Source organism: Hypanus sabinus, chromosome 8, assembly GCF_030144855.1.
Source record: "Hypanus sabinus isolate sHypSab1 chromosome 8, sHypSab1.hap1, whole genome shotgun sequence".
In the NCBI taxonomy this organism is placed as follows: domain Eukaryota; kingdom Metazoa; phylum Chordata; class Chondrichthyes; order Myliobatiformes; family Dasyatidae; genus Hypanus; species Hypanus sabinus.
Window position 1 is genome coordinate 148,990,796 of NC_082713.1, and position 18,406 is coordinate 149,009,201.

The 18,406-nt window shown below is 40.4% G+C and overlaps 1 protein-coding gene across 1 annotated transcript in view; it reads right to left on the reverse strand.

Annotated features, from left to right (window-relative positions):
• LOC132398577 (potassium voltage-gated channel subfamily KQT member 1-like) overlaps nucleotides 1-18,406 on the reverse strand; it is a 526,812-nt gene that overhangs the window by 412,927 nt on the left and 95,479 nt on the right. Inside the window, exons 8-9 of the mRNA XM_059978218.1 lie at nucleotides 7,468-7,608; nucleotides 35-145 (exon numbers count right to left, since the gene is read on the reverse strand). Of these exons, the coding sequence (XP_059834201.1) occupies nucleotides 35-145; nucleotides 7,468-7,608 (252 nt within the window). The remainder of the gene's footprint in view (nucleotides 1-34; nucleotides 146-7,467; nucleotides 7,609-18,406) is intronic.

Genomic DNA, 18,406 nt, shown 5'->3' on the forward strand with positions numbered 1-18,406 from the left:
CTTATAAACCGGAAGAGATAAATAATGTACTTACTGCTGGAAGTGCAAAGAAAGATATTGCAAAGACGGAGAAACAGGAAGCTATTGTTTTTCCAATCCATGTCTGTGGAACTTTGTCGCCATATCCAATTGTTGTCACTGTTACCTAAAAATGAAAAGGTCATTGTAATCATACATTGCAGCTTGCAGTATGTTTTTAATTAGTTATATTTAAATGAATAACTAAGGGCTTGTCATTGTTTCCGAGGACTTCCTTGACTTCTGGATATTGTTGAATACATGAAGAGGGAATGATTGAATTTCAAAAGCACTAGGTACTGTTCACAGAGAAAATATTTTGTACAAAATGTTTCACCATTTAACAAATGTATACAAGCTGCTTTACATGCCTTAGTATGATAGAACACATGAAAGGCAAGTACGTAGGCTTTGCATTGTAAATTATATAGGAAAAGTAAATAAGGATGAATACTTCTAATTAAGTTTATCCCTGACTAAAGATAACTTGCTATGCATATACAGGTTTCCCATTTTTCAAACTTTGCTTAACGACAACCCGCTGTTACGAAAGATCTTGGCTTTTACGAAAAAAAAGACGCCCGCTTTATGTGTGTGTTTACCCCAAGAAGGACTACAATGACCATGAAACCTTGTGCGGGTCATTGTTTGCGCATGCGTGTACGTGCCAATTTCTTTTCTCCAAATCAACTTTGGCTCGCTGTCTTCACGATTTTGATAAGTGAAAAGACACCGTACCTACAATATTTTCTACTTTATATAGGGTGTATATTTATCATATCATTCTCGCTTTTACTATATGTTGCTGCTATTTTAGGTTTTATCTGTTATTTGATTTGATTTGGTAGGTTATTTTTTGGGTCTGGGAACGCTCAGAATTTTTTCCCATATAAATTAATGGTAATTGCTTCTTCGCTTTACGACATTTCGGTTTACAAACGGTTTCATAGGAATGCTCTACCTTCGGATTGTGGGGGAAACCTGTATAAAGAAAATTCTTCCAACTGTGAGATGGCATGCAAGATTAGACAATCAGTTCCATTCAGGTGCTCAATGTCATCTTTAACAGGGCACCTAAACAATAGAGACCATAACTCAGGGCGAGGCCAAGAGCTCTGAAGTTCCACGACAACAACAACAAAAAACAGCAATATCCACATATCCTTCATTGTATGGTAAGGGTATATCACGGTTTTTTTCCAAAGCAGTAGCAAACTGTAAAAAATATTATGCATCAACAATTTAGCTTCAAGTAAGTGGGAATGCAAGTGGTGGTGATGATGCAAAGAGGATTCAAAGAACAAGCCAAGTGAGTGGCAAGTGAAAAATATACAGTTATGCCATCCAGCATAATCTCTATCTACACCTTTTATAACATTGTAACCACTATCAAGTCACTTAAAAGTGAAAAAGCCCTGGCTCCCTCAACCTTTCCTCATAAGACACGTTCTCCAATCCAGGCAGCATCCTGGTAAATCTTGAAAAAGAAAAACGAGAAATGTCTTTGGTCAAGGAGTTGTGAATCTTTGGCGTTCTCTATTCCAGAGTGCTGCTGAGATTTGGTCACAGATTTCATTCAAAACTGAGAGCAATAAATTTTTGAATTTTAGAGAAACCAAGGGATTTGGAATTGTACAGGGATAGGGCGCTGAGACAGAAGGCTGTCCATTGATGTGTCTGATGGTGAGGCAGCTTACTCCTGGGGTCTTGATTGAAAGAAATGGCAGAAGTTACAAGAGATGCATTTATGACAATTTTCCAAACACTTGTAGATACCAGCAGATTAGAAGATGGAAAAAGTCACACCACTGTTCTTGCAGGCAAAAAGGCGGTAACTATAGGCCAATTACCTAAACATCTGTAGTTGGGAGAAGCTATCATGAAGGAAGAAATAGTGTGGCACCTGGATAGAAGTGGTTCCATCAGGCAGGCACAGCATGGATTCATGAAGAACAGGTTCTGTTTGACAGACTTACTAGAGTTCTTTAAGGAAATAATGAATGTATTGGATGGAGGGGAACAGGTGGAGGTTGTAAATTTGGATTTTCAAAAGATATTAGATAAGATGTCACATAAAAAACTTATCCATAAGGTAAGGATACGTGGATTTAGATGTACAGTATTGTATCAGCAAGGATAGAGAATTGGTTAACCAATAGAAGACAGAGATATGGGATAAATGAGTGTTTCTCTGGATGCCAGTCAGTGGTGAGCAGAGTGCAGCAGGAGTTGGTGCTGATATCACAACTGTTCACAATATCAGAATCAGATTTAATATCACCGGCATGTGTTGTGAAATTTGTTAATTTAGCAGTAACAGTTCAATGCAATACATGATAATATAGAAAGAATAAATAAATAAATAGATAAATTACAGTAAGTATATATACATATATTGAATAGATTAAAATAGTGCAAAACTGAAATACTAGATATTTTAAAGGAGTGAGGTAGTCTTCATGGGTTCAATGTCCATTTAGGAATTGAATGGCAGAAGGAAGCGGTTCCTGAATCACTGAGTGTGTGCCTTCAGGCTTCTGTACCTCCCTCCTGATGGTAAAAATGAGAAGAGGGCATGTGCTGGGTGATGGGAGTCCTTAATAATGGACTTCACCTTTCCAATACACCACTCCTATAAGATGTCTTGGGTATTATGAAGGCTGGTATCCAAGATGGAGCTGACTAATTTTACAACTTTCTGTAGCTCCTTTTGGTCCTATGCAGTAGCAACCCCATGCCAGACAATGATGCAGCCTGTCAGCATGCTCTCCACAGTACATCTATAGGTTATCAAGAGTTTTAACTGACAAACCAAATCTCTTCAAACTGCTAATAAAATATAGCCACTGGCTTGCCTTCTTTATAGCTGCATCGATACATTGGGACCAGGTTAGATCCTAAAAGATCTTGACACCCAGGAACTCAAAGTTGCAGCTCTCTCCACTTCTGATCCCTCTGAGGATTGGTTCATGTTCCATCATCTTACTCTTCCTGAAGTCCACAATCAGTTCTTACAACTTTCTGATATTGAGTGCAAAGTCGTTGCTGTGACACAACTCAACTAGCTGGTTATCTTGCTCCCGTTTGCCCTCTCATTTCTATCTGATATTCTACCAATAATGGCTGTATCATCAGCAATGCAGTCATGGGTATAGAGAGAGTGGAGCAGTGGGCTAAGCACACACCCAGTGTTTATCATCAGCGAGGAGGATATATTACCAATCTGCATAGATTGTGGTTTACAGTTAGGATGTTGAAGAAACAATTGCAGAGAGAGGTACAGGGGCTCAGGTTCTGTAACTTATCGATCAGGATGGTGGGAATGATGGTGTTAATTACAGTCAACCAACAGCATCCTGACATAGGTGTTTGCATTATCCAGGTGATCCAAGTCGGTGTGGAGAGCCATTGAGATTGCGTCTGCCGTTGACCTACTGTGGTGATAGGTAAATTGCAATGTGCCCAGGTCCTAGCTGAGGCAGGGGTCAACTCTAGCCATGACCAACCTCTCAAAGCATTTCATCACCGTAGATGTGAGTGCTACTGTGTGATAGTCATTAAGGCAGCTCACTCTACTCTTCTTAGGGACTGGTATAATTGTTACCTTCTTGAAGCAAGTGGGAACTTCTGCCCATAGCAGTGAGAGGTTGAAAATGACCTTGATTACTCCTGCTAGATGGTTGGCACATATTATCAGAGCCTTACCTTTGGGGCCTTACACCTTGCGGGGGTTCACCCTCTTTAAAGACAGCCTAACGTCAGCCTTCACGACAGAGAACACAGGGTAACCAGGTGCAATAGGGAACTTCACAGCTGTAATTATCTTCTCCCTTTCAAAGCGGCATAGAAGGCATTGAACTCATCTGGTAGTGAAGCATCGCTGCCATTCAAGTTATGAATTTTGCTTTGCAGTAAGTAATGTCTTGCTAACCCTCCCAGGGTTGACATGCATCTGATGTCACCTCCAAACTCATTTGGAATTATTTCTTAGCTCTTGAAATAGCCCTCTGCCAGCCATACCTGGTTTTCTTGTACAGATCTTGGTCACTGGACTTAAATGCCACAGATCTAGCCCTAAGCAGACAACGTACCTCCTGGTTCATCCACAGCTTTTGTTCTGGGAATGTACAGTGTCACGTACCCCGTGACCAGGTTACAGAACCAGCAGAAATGGAAAACACTTTGGAGCCTGGTATTGCTATAAACTAATAGTGTTTATTAGTAGCTAAGCAATACAGTAATATAAATGCAAATATATCAAACAGGTTAGCAATGATACATATATACATAAGTGTGGAAATAGGAACAAAACTAGGCTCTTTCAAACCTCGGGGTAAATGGGTACAGCCTTACGATGTGATGAAGAGAGTTCAGTTCAGTTCAAGGTAGTTGGTTGAGTAACGTTGGACAGAGAGAGAGAGGTGATGCCTTCGATCTTCCCATTGTCTTCCGAAGTCCTGTTGTGGTCACCGACCATGACCATGATACGTACGACCGTTCTTCAGTGGTGGAATTATCACCCAGGCGAGGATGGACACACAAATAATTCCCCACCGGTCTCACCTTTTCACACTGTGAGCCACTGATCGATTTCCCCGAATCGATCCTCCAAAACCCCCACCTTCCTGTGGGTGCAACAAAGCTCGTTCAGTGTCCGAAACCTATGTGTCTTCTCATGGTGTGTCTTGGTGTGTTTGTCTGTGTAACAGCAGACCTGGTTTTTATCTCTCCATGTTGGACACCGGCTGTCCATCAACCTGCTCCGCCCTGCTCTCTCTGCAGGAACTTCAACAAGCAGGCAAGTGACCTCGGGGAAAAGGTAAACAAACTGGCAGAGAAACCATAACATCAATCTTTCAGGCAGGGACTCAGACTCAGACTCTCTCTCCCTCGCCCTCTCCCTCCCTCTCCCCCTCTCCCTCCCCCCCCCCCCCCCCACTGGATGCCTCTCCCTCTCTCTCTTAATAACAGCACAGTTCATAGGGTCTATTCTGGACCCTGTTTCAAACTAGGTTTTTCCCTGACAACTGCGTTTTCGTAGACACGCACTCATCTGCACAGGTTTTAATGAAGTCAGCAACAATTGTGGCAAACTGAATACAGTCCAGTCCACTGAATCAAAGCAATCCTGTAAGGCACCTGTGCTTCCTTTGTCCATATTTTGTTGGTCCTCTCTACTGGTGCTGCAGTCCTCAGTCTCTGCCAATACTCAGGGAGTAGAACTACAGCCAGGCGATCAGACTTTCTGAAGTATGGGAGTGGAATAGCATGGTAGGTATTCTTGCTGGTAGTGTAACAGTGGTCTAGTATGTTGTTTCCTCAGGTATTACAAGTGATTTGCTGATGGTTTAGTGATTTTTTTTTCAAGTTGGCCTAGTTAAAGTTCCCCAAAGTGATGGTGAAGCACAGGATGTTGTTTCATGCACGTTGATCTCATTGCTCAGACCATCTAAGGCCCATTTGACATTAGCCTGAGGTGGAATGTATACTGCTATCAAAATTATCACAGAAATCTTCCCTGGCAGGTAAAATGGATGGCACTTAACTGCTAGATATTCCAGGTCTGGTGAGCAGAACTGGGACAGCACTGATAAATTTGTGCACCAAGAGTTGATCATGAGGGATACTCCTCCACCTCTGCTTTTGAGAGACTCTATAGACCTATCCTAACAGTGTATAGAAAACCCATCAATCTGAATCAGTGCATCCGGTACAGGAGGGGTTAACCATGATTGCATGAAACAAAGGGCACACGCAGTCCTAAAGCCCCTCTGATACATCACCCTAGTTCTGATAGCTTCGATTTTATTTACGAGACAATGTATGTTTGCCATCAAGTCAGTTGGATTTGGAAGTCTAAAACCCCGTTTCCTTAAACACACTTGTACTCTTGACCTGCAGCCACATTTCCGGTGAGAAGTACAGCCACAACCAGCCTGTATCTGTCGGTTTTAAGCAGTTTATTCAATTGCATTAAGAAATCTTTATTAACTGTACGGACCTTGGAAGCAGTTGTGGTTCTCAGCTTTACCAGGCTGAAATGGGAATATTTAATCAGATCCATCGAGCTCTGCTGCTCAAGATTGCCGTTCTGTAAGGCCCCCTGGAAGTTATACATTAACGATTCGAAGAGTGGTCTGATATAAAAATATTAGAAGAGAAGTAAGAAAAAATAAAATTTAAGTTTCCTCAAATCGTCTAAAAGGAGGGGGTCATCACTTCCCCGGCTATAGGCTGACTCATTATAGAGCCTAATGGCACAATTGAAAGCAACATGATCGATCTGATCAAATGGTAGAGCAGGCTCATGGGTCAGATGGCCTACTCCTGCTCCTATTTCTTATGATTTTATATTCTGCTCTTATGCTTTCAAAATGTAAAATTGCACTTTTTGCAATCATATACCGTCGACTCCAGTTCATTGGGAAGCATTGGGACTAGTACACGTTGACCCAATTAAGCATCTGTCCCTATTAGCCAAAAGTTTTGTGGAAATAATTGAAAGGCATAACAAAGACAAGCTACCGTTTAACTGAGTAACAAGTTATGCATTTATATTAAAAACAAAACAAATCAGAACACTAACAATTTGAATACAGTGTTATAAAACTTTGTGTTAGTTCCTAACAGTTATCGATGGAAGACTTCATCACTGCTGCGTTCTTTTGATTGACTGTAAATAAACAAAATCAGTGAAGACACCTTCCTGCATAAAGTCAAAATAGAAAAACAAAATTATCCATCAGCCCAAATGAATGACATAACACAAGCACTACTGACGCTATTGAAAAACTGTTTACTCCATAACGACTAATGGCCATCTCCAAGCCTGAATGCATGAAACCAGTCACCAAAACAGTTCTGAATTGTCCTACTGCTTATTTCTCACCAACAATCAGAGACAAAAATCACTGCTTTTTGAAAACATGCGCAAATGATGCTATTTAAAAACTGTTTGTTCTAAGCACCGTGTAGTGTCTAACGGCTCTACAAGTGTAGGGGGCTGACTGTAGTTAGAAAATATTCGGTAACAGTCTTCTGTCTGTTTAAAGTGGCATAGTGTCCCAAAGAAGCAAAGGGAATCCTCACTATTTTCTCGAGTAGTTGTTATCTTTTAAGATTTATCCCAAATAAGCAGCTGCCCCAGTTAACTGTTAGCCCAATTAACTGAAATCCAGTGCATTTAATAAACATTACAGATTCTGCAGATGCTGTAACTCCAGAGAAACGCATACAAAGTGCTGCAGGAAATCAGCAGGTCAGGCAGCATCAATGGAAAGGAATAAATAGTTGACCTCTTAGGTCAAGTATCCCCCACATCATTCCTCCAGCATTTTGGATGTGTTAACTCTTGATGTTTAATTATGTGCCTTTTCAATTCTACACTAATTTTACTCTTTTAAATGAAAATATCATTGACAGTATATTATCAAATTGAAAGAAACTTACCACACCCCACCATAAAGCATCAGCATAACTTCCAAATCCAGTCATCCCTTTCTCATCAACTGCATCCTTTTCAGCCAGATACACGAAATAGGAAGAAAAAATCAGACCCAAAAAGCCTATGTATAGTGTTGTTATGAGCTCCTGCAAAACATAACATTAATTACACATGAAACAGCTGATCTTAGACAATAGGTTATTGTGGAATTTTTTTGTTAACCATCTCTAATTTTAAATCATTTCTCTCATGATAGCAAGAGCTGTGCAGTAAAATAGTACTGCGTTCGGTATATTGTTTCTTTCAGTGTGGACGTCAGTTGCAAAGAACTTTATGATTATGATTTCAATTACTCAGAATCTGCATGCCAGGCAAAAATATTGGGGAAACTGTTATTAATTCTGTTTGGTATGGCGGGGCCACTGATTAGGATCAGAGAACACTGCAGTGGTTCAGACTCAGCCAACTCCATCATAGGCAATTGCCTCTGCAGCATCAAAAGAAAATCCCTCAAAAAGGCAGCATCCATTATTAATGATCTCCATCACTCAGGACATGTTCTCTTCTTATTACTACCATCAGAGCGTAGGTACAGGAGCCTGAAGACACATACTCAACATTTTAGGAACCGTTTCTATTTATTTATTTATTTACTTACTTACTTTTGTTACAAGAAATAAATTTCACAGCATGTATCAATGATTTTAAATCTGTTTCTTTTTCTGTTAATAAAATCAGGTCACATGAACAAGAGTCTGAAAACCATGAAAACCAGAGGTAGAAAGCCATTAGACAGGCAGAGGTCTAGTTTGGACTCATAGCTAACAGAAGAAAACAATAGATCAGGCACTTGGGGAAGAAGGATGGCCACAGTGGAGAGTAGTCCATAAAAATAGGCAGTCGAGAGACAGGACATCAATCAGAGAGGATCCTCATTGAACGCGAGGAAATGGAAGGCTTGCAAAAGTGAAGAGGAAGTTCAGTGGTCACAAAAGGAAGAGAATGTTTCATGGCTCAGTTGTGATGGCTGCAGAGGAGATAGAGCTAAGAGGCCAAGCTTTGAATGTAAAAGGCATCTACCTGAAGGCAGTTCCTTGCACTTGATTCCAAGGGCAGATACCTGCCAACTGAACCAGGCCTTGTATTAGAACAAGGAGCATCAAATAGTACAGCACAGGATGCTTTGCTGAACTAATTAAGCTAATGACACTTCAATGAACTAATCCCTTCTACTTGGGGAATTATCAGTTGGCATTTTGGGCTGAGCTCCTTCATCGGGACTGGAAAGAAAGAGAAAAGAAGCCAGAGTAATAAGGTAGGGGAGGAGAGGACATACAGCCTTGCAGACGACATGCAAGACCAGGTGAGGGGGAAGGATTGTCAGTGGGGGAAGGATGGGAAGCAAGAAGATAGGAGGTGAAAGGTGGAGGAGGTAAAGGTGGAAAAAGGAGGAATCTTATAGGAGAGGACAATGAACTATGGAAGAAAGGAAAGTGAACCATTAGAAAAAGGGAAGGAGGAGGGGAACCAGACAGAGATGATAGGCAATGGTGGATCACCTCAGGTTGGAGAAGCAACACCTAATATTCCATTTAAGTGGATCCATCCTGATAACTAGAACATTTCTCTAATCCCGGTAGTTACTCCCTACTTCCTTTTCCCATTTCCATTCTGGTTACCTTCTCACCAGCCCATCTGGTTCCCCTCCTCCTTCCCTTTTTCCCATGGTTCACTGTCTTGTCCTACTGGATTCCTTCTTCTTCAGACCTTTACCTCTTTACCTATCACCACCTACCTGCTTACTCCCCCAAACACGGACCTTCCCCCTCACTTGGTCTCCAATATAAATGGCCAGCTTATATTCCTCCCTCTTCCCCCACCTTTTAATTCTAGGTTCTGTTCCCCTTTCTAGTAGTCCTGATGGGAGTCAATCTGAAATGATGACTGCTTATTCCCTTCCAAAGAAACGGACTGACATGCTGAATTCCTCCAGCATTTTGTGTGTGTTGGTATTCTTTTTTTTATTAATTTTTTATGCATTTCTACAAACCAACTACAAATAAAGAAACCAACAACAAAGTGAAGATTAATACAGTGCAAAATAAACTTAACAATTACATAATTCATAACAATAACAGCACCCAGAATAAAATCATAAACAGTTAGTATCCTTCCCTCCCTCCCACTATGAAACTCCAGGCCAAACATTACAATATGTAAAAAAAAATATTAATCGGAGCATTCAACCCCTGTAAATATAAATCTTAAAAAGAATAATAATGCCTACTACCAAAACTATAATGTAATTTCCATAAAAAGTAACCATAAAACTTAGAGAGAAAAAAGCTGAAAGTAAGGGATTAAAAAGAGTAAACTTAATCTAAAGAGAAGTTATGAAAATATTCAAGAAAAGGTGCAACACCTTTTGAAATTTTATGTCTGAATTGAGAAATGAGTAATGAATTTTTTCAAGGTCTAAACAGGATATAACATCATTAAGCCATTGAGCATGAGTGGGTGGGGCAACATATCTCCACCTAAGGAGAACTAAGCGTCTAGCCAAAAGAGAGGCAAAAGATAATGTTCGACATTTAGTCGGACTCAGATGCATGTCTGCCTCACCCAAGGTACCGAAAAGAGCAATCAGAGGATTAGATTCCAAGTGGCAATTAAGAATATGGGATAAAGATTTAAAAAAACTTCTCTCCAAAATTTCTCTAGACTAGGACAAGCCCAGTACATATGGATAACAAAAGCCTCGCCATCTTTACACTTGTCACAAACAGGACTAATGTCAGGATAAAACCGCGACAATTTAGTTTTAGACATGTGAGCCCTATCTATAACTTTAAAGTATAAAAGACAGTGGCGAGCACATAAAGAGGTTGTTATTCTTACAATACATGTTCCATTCATACTTGCAAGATAAGAAATAGTGAGAGAAGAGTGAGAGGGAAAAAGTGAGAGAGCATCTGCCAAATAAAAGCTCACACATGACAAGTGCTAAGGATTGATAATTTTGGCAAGACTAATGTCTGCAAATGAAAGCAAAGGAGTCCTTTGAAAAACAAGTCAACTACAAACCATAGAGAATGCAATTAAGTTTACTTGATTCCAGCAATAAAAGACATAAAATTATCAATTTGATAATATAGAAGATATATGTACTCTGCAGATTAATTCACATCTACTATTTCCAACAGGGCTTCCACATGTGGAGTAGTGATTTAGCAGATTTTTAAAAAATTATTTCCAGAGACATACGAAACAGGACCCACCGGCCCAACGAGTCGTACCGCCCAGCAACCCACCTGTTTGACCCAAGCTTAATCACAAGACAATTTACAATAACCAATTAGCCTACTAACCACAACATCTTTGGACCGTGGGAGAAAACTGGAGCGGAGACTCAAGGAAATCCATACACTCATGGGAGGCCATACAAACTACTTACAGGCAGCGTTGGAACTGAACTCCAAAGTCCAATACTCTGAGCTGTAATAGTATTGCGCTAGCCGCTACACTACTGTGGTTTCAAATGATAAAATTTCTGTTGAATCTTTGAGCTTGCGCCAGAAGAATCAACAAAATCAGTTATCAACTCAAACACAGACACAGCTGTGGAATAAGAATGGTAAATTTTTTTGGTGCAACTGGTGGAGCAAGGAGGATTAAAGAACACACTAAAGAGTTTGCAGTAGAGATTGGAAGACTATGAGCAAAGCAATGGCAGATCTTAGAAGCAGAATCCTTTAAACTGCAAAGGCACTAAAAGTGTCCACCACAAAAAGGGAGGGATTCGGCAGATCACTGAGTTGATGCATTTATCATTTTACATATTATTCAGTGGTATAGACAACAGTTTGCTCCTTTGCACACGTTTAACAACATGATGCAGGTTAAACCACATTCCCTCCATGCACAATGTAGCTATGTTGCCCAAAAACTATTCACAGTGTAACATGTAACATAATAAGAGATCTGTGTTTTATTAATTTCATCCCCTTTATACTCTTAAAAATGAAGGTTTTACTCTATGCATTTAAGTTGTATATTTTACACAAACTCCTAAAATTCACATAATTAAAATTAGTCCCATTTTGAGGATACCAATGCATTGCAGATTTTTACTTTAAGATATAAAAGCTTAATTTCTAATGCATAGGAGTTAATCCATACACTCTTGTGCTTTGAAAGGATTTCCAGTTATTGTTAGAATAACGTGATCCTTACATTCTTCATTTAAAATCAACTGAACTTTAAATCCAATGTTACTGTTTCTGAAATAACAGCTGTGAGCAATCAACATTTTCCAAGTTCAAACATACCAGCAATTTTGTCTTATAAGTTTTTATGGTTAAACAAGTAGAAATAATCAATCTTGTCACTTAAAACCCTGGCACAATCATATAGTACTTTTTACATATTTACCCAATCATCAAATGCCAAGATAGCAGGTCATTAGTCTCTTGCAGCTATTTGCAACAATAAGTATGAAATATCCTTCATATTTCATGAAGAGGATATTATAACTGAAGACAGATGAGAAAATATTTCAAATGAATCACTTGTACTAGCTTACAAATTATGCACAAATGTAATTCCTATTTACTTTTAATGACACATATACTAGAGTAGAGTAGGTTTTCGTAAATAAAATGGCAGACTTGTTTTAAGTTAATGGGAAACTGTAGCAACTCACTTTATTGTCAACCAAATGCAGAACATAATGTGAGGTAAAAACTACGTCATTATGTCATCGTGTTAGACCAGCCTCTTAAAGGGAACCCCAACTCAATGTTGGTGGTTATGAATTACGCATATGTTTCCACCCATTACATTTCCCTACAGTAGTCTCTCCATAGCTAAAGCCTGTAGATGCCAGCTTGGAAAGGGCTGATGCAACTAGAAGTTAATGAAATTCATGCTAGTTTAATAATGTCTGGAATTATCTCATATTATAGACTTCACCTGGCAAAGTGATGGATGCTATCAGGTCTCTCTGCCCAAGAATTGCCCACAATGGAATGAATGCTACAACATCAAAAAGATGTGCCCAAGCAGATACTGTGACTAACTTAGAATGCATAGGTAAGGTATTAACTTTGACATCAACTTTGTAAGGCAAGCTGAAGAACAGAAATTGGGATGACTTGTTTGATTTAACAGTTAGTTTTTTGTTTCATGGTAAGAGTTCATTCACTTCCAGGGAATTCACTAACAATGTTACCATCGGGAAGGAGGTATAGAAGCCTGAAGGCACACAATCAGCGATTCAGGAACAGCTTCTTCTCCTCCACCATCCGATTCCTAAATGGACATTGAACCCGTGAACACTACCTTGCTACTTGTTATTTCTGTTCTTTTTGCATTACTTATTTTGACTTAACTATTTAATAGACACATATAAACTTACTGTAATTCAGTGTTTTTTCTACATATTTATTTATAATGGGTTTCATTGTACTGCTGACATAAAGTTAACAAATTTCAAGATGTCTGCTGGTGATATTAAACCTGATTCTGATTCTGAATGTTAGGAAATATGAAGAAAGTCGGCGTCATTAAATGGAAGACTTATTCCCAATATTCTGCTCCAGTCATGACCTCTGCTGTGGTCAAATCCTCTGGATCTTGGTCTTGGCATACAATGGGTAGAATTCTCATCATTTCTATGAAAATATAAAATCTACCGTACAGCATTCCCAACCTGTGGGTGTATGCCATTTGTACTTGGAACTAGATGCTTACATGGGGTGCATGGGGCTTAATTCTTTGCTGGCAATTCATTCAATAGCTTTGTTGCTTAGTTTTACCCTGATTCATTTTGGCAGGGCTAATATTGGGTGATACACAAGATTTAAATAGTTCAATAAAAGATGAAAATATATTTCTCATTGAGAAATAACATTGAACTATCTTGATGCACATGTGGCAGCTGGTGAACAACTGACTCTGGTACATAACAGTTGCTGACATATCAAATAATGCATTTACACTCAGTGGCCATTTTATTATGTGTCTCCTGCAGCTGATAAAGTATCCAATGAGTGTATGTTCATGGTCTTCTGCTGCTGTACCCCATCTACTTCAAGATTTGAAGTGTTGTGCATTCAGAAATGCTCTTCTGCACACCATCGTTGTGCATGGTTATTTGAGTTACTGTCACCTTCCTGTCAACTTGAACCAGTCTGGCTATTCTCCCCTTACCTCTCTCATTAACAAGGCATTTTTACCCACAGAACTGCTGCTCACTGGATGTCTTTCATTTTTTGCACCATTCCCTGCAAAATGTAGAGACCGTAGTGCATAAAAATCACAGGGGATCAGTAGTTTTTGAGATAATCAAACCACCCCGCCTGGCACCAGCAATCATTCATCAGTCACTTCGATTTCATTTCTTCCCTGTGATGTTCAGTCTGAACTACAGCTGAACCTCTTGGCCACGTCTGCATGCCATTGTGCAATGAGCTATTGCCATATGATTGGCTGATTAGATATTTGCAGGAGTACAGGTGTACCTAATAAAGTGGCCACTGAGTGTAAATGACCATGAAAACAGTTGTCTGTGATGCAAGACTGTAGTCCATTGGAATATCAGTCTGCACCTATTGAAGTGCAATCTTGTTGCACCCCAAATCAATCTTTTCATTACTTTAAAGTTAACAGACCTCTATTGGCCTTTACCTTGCATCTTCAGGGAAACAAAATGCCAATACATCTGCTCTCATGCGCCTCAGTGTCAACACCGGATGACACAGTTTACATATCATTGTCAGAGTTGAAGTGGGGCTTCCCTCATTCTGCACAAATTTCTGAATGCATCCCTCTCACAAGCCTCATTTAAAACATAACCAGTGCTATTGTGTGAAGTCACCCTCCAGCATGTAGGCATACTAGTTTTAGCCTCTTGCCTAACTGCATCCCACACATGCTTTTAAAATGTTCTCCTCTAAGTCATATTCTATTCTTGCTGCCAGTATCTGAACTGGTGCTTTGCAGGGACAGAGGGAATGACATTGTGTGCCTTCTGCTACCAAATCAACCAAAATCTCAACAACTTCATCTACCAGCTCATCCTCAAAGGTTTGTACTATTGGAAATGCTGGTGGTCTTCTTCCTAACGATTCTTCAATGACAAGATCATATACAATGGCAGTCCATGAACTTGATCTCTTGTGGAAAGTAGAATCTTTTAAACAGGGAAGTAATTTCAGTAAGGGAGGGTGTGATGTGGAAAGTGCTTCAAATACATGCATACCAAGGAAAATGTGACTTCAGGGCAGATCCTGGAGTTTAGGGCTCAACCACCCTAATGCCCGTAGAGGGTAGGCTGTTTTCTTGCACACCAAATCAATTAGACCCTAAACCTGAGAGGGCACCTTTCTGCCCGAAGAGCAGGCACCTATTTCTTGCAATCTTCACCTGCAAGACAAAAATGTAAACTACCAGACAGCTATGCTGGGCAAAGCAATGACACCTGCATTCTCAGTGAGGGAAGGAATGAGCTTAGCTACTAGATTTCAGAAGGGAGATGCAACTACCTAACAGATCTTCATGGCTTTAGTGGTCTCTAGATAATCCATCTTATTAATAACTACCACTCAACTTTCTTCTTCCTCATCATTCAAAAAGTTTCTTTATTCCCTTGCTTGTGACTCCCATAGCTTAAATTCAAGTTTATGCCTGGTCTCCAGAATTGCAGCTGTGACTAATACCCAAGGAATTTCTAATCTGGTTATTTTCTTCACATAGCAGATCTGGTTGCAAGATGGCGTTAGTTGTACCATTCCTAAGCCTCATTAGGCATGTATCTCCTGGGTAATATTGACAATATTACAAAGGGTTATCCCTGAATTCTATGTAACAAGAAGTTAAAAAAAAAGGAAAAGGGGACAGACACAGGAGGAAGATATTATGGCAATTTGCAGGAATCTTACATGGCCTACGTGCTAAGATTTTTGTGCTTGCACACCAGCTGTACATTGATGGATAGAGAGCCCTTGTGGATTAAATGCAGGTATAAAGATCACAATATGAGCAGCAAATGCAATATGTTAAACTGGAGGTCCAAGTAAACTGCTAAAACTTCGTGACAGCTGAAGCAGTGCCTATTAACATCAACTAAAGTTTTTCAAATGCCACCTGCTCTAATTATTATTCCCAGCATTTTCCACCATTTCAGATTTCTAGTTACTAATGTGTTTTTATTTCCATCTCCTTCAGTTTTTATTAATAAACATTCTTCTCCCTCTTTCAGACGGCATCAACAGCATTTATGCCACCTAGACAGTCTTGACTATCATTGACATTGAACCCTTCCCCACCTCCCATTCCCAAACCAACCCCAACAATTTAAAACACACTTAATTTCTCAATTTTCCAGTCCTGATACAATGTCACCTGAAATACAAACTCCATTCACAAAAGGAGCCTGACCTGCTGACTTTTAATTTTATTTAAAACTATTCTATTCTCAGTTCGCTGCCCAAAGCCTACTCCTTACCTACTCACACTTAAAGGGCAATGCAGAACACCAATTCAGTTTATTCGTTGAACCGAGGACATACCTGGGAAGGCAATTAACAAGGTGTCAAGTGGTGCTGATGTGGCCACATTCTGGATGCACTGGCAGCCATTGATAGTAGGGAAGCCTGACACAGAAGGGATTATCTCCTGCTAGAGCTGAAAGTTTCTAAATGTCTCAGATATTCAGGAATAATCAAAGACTATAAAGACCATCTTGCTGGCAAATGTGCAGTCTCTGGTGAATAAAATCAATCATTTCAGAGTTAGGGTGCTGAATCAGAGGGACATTAGGACCACGTGAATCCTGGTTAACCCCTTCTGTACCGGATGCACCAATTCAGATCAATGGGTTTACTGTACACTGTCAGGACAGATCTATAGAGTCTTTCAAAAGCAGAGGTGGAGGAGTATGCCTCATGATCAACTCTTCTTGGTGCACAAATATATCCGTGCTGTCCCAATTCTGCTCACCAGACCTGGAATATCTAGCAGTTAAGTGCTGTCCTTTTTACCTACCATGGGATTTCTCTGGGGTCAGTTTGGTAGCAGTTTACATTCCACCTCAGGCCAGTGTCAATCAGGCTTTAGATAATCTGAGCAATGGGATCAACATGCACAAAACAGCACATCCTAATGCCTTCACCATTGTTTTGGGAGATTTCAACCAGGCCAGTCTGAAAAAAAATCACTAAGCAATTACAATCAGAAGATCTCTTGCAATACCAGAGGAAACAGCACACTTGCCACAACACCATCAAGAATGCCTACCATGATATTCCACGCCCTCACTTCAGGAAGTCTGATCAGCTGGCTGTACTTCTACTCCTTGAGTATAGAGAAAGACTGAAGACTGTAGCACCAGCAGGGAGGCCCAAGAAGGTATGGACAAGGAAATCACAGGAACACCTACAGGACTGCTTTGAATCAATGGACTACTGGACTGTATTCAGGAATTCATCTTCGAACATGGATGAGTATGTTGTAGTGGTTAGAGACTTCATTAAAACCTGTGTGGATGAGTTGCGTGCCCTCAAAGACTTACAGTACGTTCCCAAACCAAAAGCCGTGGATGAACCAAGAGGTACGTCATCTGCTGAAGGCTAGATCTGTGGCATTAAAGTCTGGCGACCCAGGCCTGTACCAGAAAACCAGGTATTATTGGCAAAGGGCTATTTCAAGGGCAAAGAGACAACTTCGAATGAGGTTGGAGGCGATATCAGATGCACGGCAACTCTGGTAGTGTTTGCAGGACATTACTTCCTACAAAGCGAAACCCAATAGCATGAATGGCAGTGACACTTCACTACCAGATGAACTCAATGTCTTCTAGGCCAGCTTTGAAAGGGAGAACACAACTACAGCTGTGAAGATTTCTACTGCACCTGATGACCCCGTGATCTCTGACTCAGAGGCCAATGTTGGGCTGTTTTTAAAGAGAGTGAACCCTCACAAGGCAGAAGGTCCAGATGGAGTACCTGGTAAGACTCTGAAAACCTGTGTCAACCAACTAGCAAGAATATTCAAGGATATTTTCAACCTTTCATTGCTATGCGGAAGTTCCCACTTGCTTCAAAAAGGGAACAATTATACCAGTGCCCAAGAAGAATAGTGTGAGCCGCCTAAAAGACTATCCCCTGGTAGCACTCACATTGACAGTGATGAAATGCTTTGAGAGGTTGATCACCCCTGCCTCAGCAAGGACCTTGACCCATTGCAATTTGCCTATCGCCACAATAGGTCAACAGCAAACATATTTTCAATGGCTCTCCACATGACTTTAGACCACCTGGACAACACAAACATCTATGTCAGGATGCTGTTCATCGACTATAGCTCAGCATTTAATAACATCATTCCCACAATCCTGATGAGAAGTTGCAGAACCTGGGCCTCTGCACCTCCTTCTGCAATTAGATCCTCAATTTCCTAACCAAAAGACCACAATCTGTGCAGATTGGTGATAACATATCCTCCTCACTGACGATTAACACTGGCGCACCTCAGGGGTGTGTGCTTAGCCCACTGCTCTACTCTCTATATACCCATGACTGTGTGGCTAGGCACAGCTCAAATATCATCTATAAGTTTGCTGATGATACCGTCATTGTTGGTAGAATCTCATGTGGTGACGAGAGGCCGTACAGGAGTGAGATATGCCAACTAGTGGAGTGATGCCGCAACAACAACCTGGCACTCAACATCAGTAAGACGAAAGAGCTGATTGTGGATTTCAGGAAGGGTAAGATGAAGGAACACGTACCAATCCTCATAGAGGGATCAGAAGTGGAGAGAGTAAGCAGCTTCAAGTTCCTGGCTGTTCAGATCTCTGAGGATCTAACCTGGTCCCAACATATCAATGTAGTTATAAAGAAAGCAAGACAGTAGCTATACTTCATTAGGAGTTTGAAAAGATTT